The following is a 6,740-nucleotide window of genomic DNA, read 5'->3' as shown; positions in this document are numbered from 1 at the left end:
TCCCTGCTGGGATCCCCGTCCACGCCGGGACCACCTGGATCCCCGCCGTGATCCCCCTGGATCTCCGCTGTGCCCCCCCCCCCCGCTGACCCCATCCCCTCCGGGACCCCCCCCCCCGGCTCAGCCCCTTCCTGCTGTACCCAAACCCCAAATAAAGACACCCCTGCTTTCCTCCCAGGGCGAGCGGCTGTGTGAGCGCGGGGCGGCACTGGGCGGCACTGGGTGGCCCCAGGTGGCACTGGGCAGCACTGGGCGGTACTGGGCGGCACCGGGCAGGCTGGGGCAGCCCCGGGGCGTTCCCTGCTCCTTCCTTCCTCCAGGGCGGCCGGGAGAGCAGCAGGTTGCACCATGGCCGGCGACGACAAGGGTAGGGAGGGCGGCGGGGCGGGCACGGCACCCCTGCGGCCGGGCCTCCCGGAGCGGGGAGGGCAGCCCGGGGCCGGGCCGCCGCTGGCTCCCCTCCAGCCGATCCCGCTGGCTGCCGGCCCGGGCTGCCGCCGCTCCGCCGAGAGCAGCGGGCGGCCGTGTGTGTGTCGCTGCCGCCAGGCCCTGCGTCCCCTCCCGCACGAGCGAGCCGGTGGGTGAAGGGGGGGGGGTCGCTCCTCGCAGCGGGGGCTCCTCCGGGCTCGGCTCCCCCCCCCCAACCCCTGCAGCGGGGCCGCAGCGTGCACGGTGCCCGCCGGGGAGCCAGGACCCCCCCCCCCCTTCCGGGGCTCCCTGCCCCTTCTCCCGCTGGTCTCGCAGCTCGCCGCCGGGGCGCCAGGACCTGCTCCCGCGGCTCGTGGTTCCTGGGCGGCTTTATGGCTCGGGCAGGGCAAATCCGCAGCCGCAAACCGCGGCAGGGCAAAGCCAGCGAGAGCCGCCGGGCTGGGGGGGGGCAGGCACGGGCTGCTGACCGCCACGTTACGGGCTGCGCCGTCTAAATGCCGATCCTTCCTTCCTTCCTTCCTTCCTTCCTAGGCGTGAGCAGCAAACTCAAGGGAGCCGCCATCGGCGCTGCGGTCGGGCTAGGTAAGGGGCTGCTCGCGAAGCACCTGCGTCGCAGGGTGACTCGCTGCTGAGCCCAGCGCCGCAGCCTGCGGGGCCCCGGAGCCGCTGCCGCCGGGGAGGCTGCGGCCTCGGCTCGGCTCAGCTCGGCTCGGCTCGGCTCTGCGGGAGCGGGAGGCGCCGGGCTGCCCCTGCAAAGCCGGCTGCGCCCACCGCGGCAGCCGTGCATGCCTGCTGCTGCTGCTGCTGCGCGAGTGCCCCTTCTCCCCCAGGATGGGGCACGTCCCGACCCTCGCCGTGGCAGCTCTCGTGCCTGCGTCCTTTCCGGGAGCCTAGAGAAGAAGTGCTGATGGCAGGAGGGGGGACGCCGGTCGCGGAGGCGCTCGGTGCACTAACGCTGCTGTGCTCGCGCTGCAGGAGTGGCATTTGCTGGTGTCCCGGCGGGCATCTGGGCGCTGGGATTTACAGCGAAAGGCATTGCTGCGGGGTCCATAGCCACCAAGATGATGTCGGCGGCTGCCATAGCCAACGGCGGCGGAGTGGCTTCAGGCAGCCTCGTGGCCCTGCTGCAGTCGGCCGGTGAGTGGAGAGGGCAGAGGAGCTGAACTGGCCGAGCGACTGCACCTGGGTCTGTCCCCAGAGAGGCGGGTGTGCATGAGTGACTTGGGCTTATAAACTAATCTTGCTGTAGAGCCAAACCAGGCCTGTGCCCTTTAGTGCATGATTTGATTTAATCACCCAGAACTGTGGTGAAGGGATGGAGGCCGGGATAAATCCAAAATGCCATAGGAAGACACACTCAGGGCTTGCTGGGGTGACGGACCCAAGGTTGAAGACATCTGGGCCCCACATCTGCTCTTCTGCCAAGGCTTGCACTCATAGGCAGCTCTGGCCATTTCCAGGAAAGGCCAATGGAAAGGGGCTGGCTGGTGCTCAAAGGCCAGAGCCCTTTTGCAGGCCAGCTCACCCAGACTGAAGCTGGAGAAGTCATTAGGTACCCCTGTCCTGTGCTCTGGCCATCAGCAGCGAGAGCAGATGGTCCGAGGGCATTATGCCTCTGTCTTTGCAGGAGCTGCAGGACTCTCACTAGGCGCCAAAATTGGGGTAGGGTCAGCGCTTGGGCCTCTTGGTGCAGCAGCTGGTGCCCTGTGGCCTAAAGGGAAGAGAGGTTCAAGCTCCTAAACACAAAGCTGAGTAACACCAAGAAGAACCGCTTCATCCCAAGATTTTTGAAAGGCAGCGTGATCGCTGGAAACCACGCTGCAAACACACCGCTTGCTTTGCTGTCTTCTGAAAAGCCGTCGATCCACTGAGCAGAGAGTACTTGGAGAGCAATAAACCTGGCTTCCAGGTGGGCGTCTCTGTGGTGGATCTGTGTGCGGTTGTGGCAGGGGGTGGGAGAGGGGCTCGCGGGTATTTTGGGCCAGAGAAGTGGACTATTGCCAGAGCAACCTCTGGGTATGCAGCAGAGAGCAAGCCCATGCGAAAGGAAGACCATTCCTGCAGCTCTGGAACATGGCAAACTGAGGGAAAATTGTCTGGATGATGTAAAGAGGAAAAAAAAGGAGTAAGAAAGAGCCACTACATGGTTGTCAGCAACATACCAAGCAACTTCCAGCCTCAGCAGAGGTTTTCTTGCCAGTTGGCGAAAAGTATTGCAGTAGTTGCACAGAATCAGACTGACATCAGTAGAAATATGGGGGCGAGAGGACTTGGGAGGAATCGCTGAAATGTTCTGAAGTTTCTTGTACAAATATATTTCCTTACCTCCTATGTGGGCCTTGGCAGGGTGTCTGATGATAGCAGCAGAGCAGCCTATCAAGGGAACAGTGCAAGGTGCAGCCCTGCCATCAACCTGCTGCTCATCTGTTTGCATTTTGTGCGAGGACCTCATTAGTGGTGCAGGCTTTGTTAGAGCTGTGCATACTTCCTTCACACTCAAGTTAACTCTAGCTATATTAAAAGCAGGCAAAAATGGTATGTGGATCCATTCCCCCCCCCCCCACCGCAACCATGAGAGACATTACTATATATTTTGCATACATTTTGGTTACGATGTAGGAGGATTGGTTTTTTTAAAACTCTTTTATTCAAAAGAGCTGGAAAACAAGATTGCAGTGTTTGTGAGATGCCAGAGATAGCCTAATTTTCAGTGTTCCTGAATTTGAAAGTGTTCATTCTGTAGCCTGCTGTTCTCAGGGGAATCTTTGCTCTTCAGAATTGGAAACAGCAGCAACAAAAATATCCACTACTTAGAGAGCATTGTAAAGGAGTCAAACTTGCCTGACAGATTTCATCTAACGATACTGGTATGTATGCTGTAGTCTCCTGGCATGTAAGCAAAAGTAATAGAATAGAATTAATTAAGTGAGAGTAACGTTTGAATTTGGGAGAAGCCTTCCTCCCACTGGATGAATCAGGCTGGGAATGCGGTTCCCAGGGATGCCCACGCCAGCCGATGCGCCCCCAGAGCAACCTTGCAGCTTCCCGAGTCTTAGCACTTCAGACACGTAGAGCACTTCAGCACCCAGGCACCTTCTGGCCCAGAACTCAGTGTGGGACGGCAGCAGTCAGAGGGCATTAGCAGGAGACAACAGTTTGGCAGCATCTAATGAAGTAAAGCTCCTAATGGGCTGATGTCCCCGACCTTGGGGACCCTGAGCAGTCGGCACAGGGACCATCACCCCCCCGGGCTCTCGAGGGCACACACGAAAGCCTGCTGCACCTAAGCAGGCTTGGGACGGCAGCAGCAATTCCTCAGGGCCCAGTGGAGCCTGTATGAAGCCAGCTGCTCATTAACGTTTTGATAATGACTCCCTTGGGGTGGGGAGGGCTGGACCAGAGACATCCGGATGTCCCTTCTAACCTAGATTATTCTGTGTTGGAATACAGTGCTGATATAGAGCTGAACTCTGAATCACACGGATCATGCTCTCTATGCAAACTGCACCCAGTCGTTCAGGCGTGGTCCATGTGATTGCACTAGAGAGGTTTGGTTGGGAGGAGGGAAGGGTATGCTGGAGAGAGAGAAACTAAACGTGCAGAAGAAATGGGAACAGAATACTTGGACGGAGACGACACTCACAGTTATTGCTGTCCATACGTATTTCCCAGGTATCTGTCAAATGCCTCGGGATTTGCACTAGTCCAGGAACAGAATCTAACTTGCAGTTTTTCCGATTTTAAAAGCTCTCCCGATGAAAAGATGAGACACTGGCAAGGATGTAGATAGTTTTATTATAAACAATGTTTAATTCAAATTGTACATGGTGACAGATGACAGACTGGACTGACGTGAAATGAGAACATTTTATCTGAACAATATAAAAAAATACAAATGCAATAGGAGCTAAATACACACACACACACACACACACACACACACACACACACCACACACCACACACCAAAACCCTCCAGCTTCCACATTACCGCCTCATCTCTGCTCAAGCTGCCTCAGCAAGAGCACAGCTTGCACCTCCTCAGAACGCAGCCCCCACCCAGCGACGGCGAGGACCGGACATGCCAGTGCTGAGTATTTATAAGTCACCGTCATAATGCGGACCAGCCCTAGAACGTGCACGGATTTATAGTCATTTGTTAATCACTTACACATGATTTTGTTATAAAGCATCTATACTAAATCTTAAATCATATTTTACAAATTAAGGTCTTGATCTTGTAAACACTTATATACAGGCGTGGATTTACATGGGCAGGGGCAGAAGTGCAGCAGAGGGGACTGTGGCCCCATCATCAGCTCTGGCTGGAACAAAGTTCTCCAGGCAAATGCGACAGGGAGAAGCCACGCTGCACCCCAGCCCTGCACAGCATCTAACCCTAGGATCTGCTCAGATCTAACCAGCCCCGTCAAGTCTAAATTCAGCTTGAAAACTTAGGCCTTTGCACATCTGCAGGATCCGAACCTAAATCCTCAGGGAGAGAAAGGAAAGACTTGCCACTGTAAGACCAGGACTGCAGAAAATAATACACAGAGTGGACCTGCTAATACACCTTAGCGCTGTTATGTTATTAATGTGCAGCTCTCCTTGAACGGAGCAACATCTCCTAGCTCCATCAAAAATATTCAGAGTAGCTCTGCTTTAGAGACAAGGGATTTGTTCTGGTGCCTTCCCAGCGATCCTGATGTCCTCCCGCTTCCTGGTGTGATAAGCACAGCATGTCACGTCAGCACGTTTTAAAAACTCCACTTTTCCATAAAGGAAGACTGATCCAGTGTGCCATACTTACTTAAATACACTGGTGAATAAGGCTCTCTCGCAATCATCTGGCTTTCAGTTTCTGTACCCGCTATAATTAATTACCAATTGCATTATATAAATGCATTAAGCAACAGCACTAGTCAACAAGCTGCCACAATATTTCTCTTCTGCTTTTGCAGCTCAGCATCTTTTCAGTTTTCCCTGTCTCCTCAAGCAAACACCATCTACAGATGTTCAAATGCAGCTCTCCTCAAATGATGGTATGAAACTCTCAATCAATCAGCTGCATAATAATTATTAAGACAAATACTGTCATAGCAAATACTGCTATGACCAGTAGTATATTCATTCATCAGATTTCTGGGAACATTTAATCAGCATGCGTGTAATTTTTTTGCTTGTGATTGGCCATTTCTGCTTTCTAAATATACTCTTTAAAACAGAAGGAATATCTATGCTTTCTCGACTTGGTAAGGCTAAGCTGGCTGCATAGACACACTCACAAGGCTGGGGGTACACTAGCATTTTTCAAAATAAGTGTAGATTAGCTGCAGGATTAGGACCTTAAAAAAACGCACTGTTTAAAGGGTCCCAGAACGCTGACACAGAGGCGGTACAGGAATCCCATTCAGAAAACCACGAGAATTTTCAGAGCTTATCGTAAGACAAATCAACTTTTGTAAAATGAGTTTTTTCAGGTGAGAGATGTCATTTCCATGGTACCGTGAGCTCTTAGGTAATTCTGGAATTTCAGGGCAACAGTGAAAATGTGATGCTCAGTCCTAAGGAATCTTCCTGGCCACCGAGGACCATCAGACACCGCTCACAGCGGGGGGAGGGCAGCGCCAACCCTGCCCCGCTATTCCTGTTGCCAGATCCATGACACCTATCTTAACAACTTCCCTGCAGTGAACTGTGACTGGCAGATTAGTAAGAGTGGCTGGCTCTATAACGTATAGCTCCGCGTATATAAAATGCGTTGAGAAAGAAAAGTTACCATGCAGGACAAAATACTGTAATTTGAATTGTATTACTTAACTAAAAAGAAGGGAAAGTTTGAAGTTGTTTTAGCTCTGCATGGTTGCAAAGTCAGAGGACAAGCCACCACTACCCCCTGCATTTTGTTCTGGGGGAAGGGGTGTGTGTAACAAACTGTGATGTTGATTGATCTACTTAAAGCCGATCCCAAAGGCCTCAAAGAGGAGCAAACCCCACTGTGAGATGCTCTACAGCCATGTGGGAAAGACCAATCCTTGCTGTGAAGCTACTAAGCTGCTATTTTACTGCTGGCTTAAGAACAACTAACCCCCCCCAAAAAAATCTATGAGATTTTCTTTTTAAACTTAGATCCCAACATGATACATGAAATGAGGATGTACTCTTTTATTAAGGTTAAAGGTTTTTAATCACTTTTGCAGAATACAGATACGATTCAAACAGAAACTATTTTGGGGGTCTCAATAATTCACTTATTAATACCATACATTGAACTCTATAAATTCTCATATAAGAAAAAAGTCTTTTTAATAT

General features: G+C 52.6%; 1 protein-coding gene across 1 annotated transcript; it reads left to right on the top strand.

The window, feature by feature from the left end:
* The first annotated feature begins 284 nt into the window (after positions 1-284).
* Positions 285-2,339, top strand: LOC136994290 (interferon alpha-inducible protein 27-like protein 2A). The gene is made up of 4 exons (XM_067311447.1): positions 285-367; positions 961-1,011; positions 1,405-1,566; positions 2,057-2,339. Exons 1-4 carry the CDS (start codon positions 349-351, stop codon positions 2,167-2,169), a joined length of 345 nt encoding a protein of 114 aa, XP_067167548.1. The 5' UTR covers positions 285-348; the 3' UTR covers positions 2,170-2,339.
* Positions 2,340-6,740: the final 4,401 nt, after the last annotated feature.

Source organism: Apteryx mantelli, chromosome 27 (genome assembly GCF_036417845.1).
Source record: "Apteryx mantelli isolate bAptMan1 chromosome 27, bAptMan1.hap1, whole genome shotgun sequence".
Lineage (NCBI taxonomy): Eukaryota > Metazoa > Chordata > Aves > Apterygiformes > Apterygidae > Apteryx > Apteryx mantelli.
The sequence above is the reverse complement of the archived record's forward strand: the minus strand, read 5'-3'. Positions and strand labels throughout refer to the sequence as shown.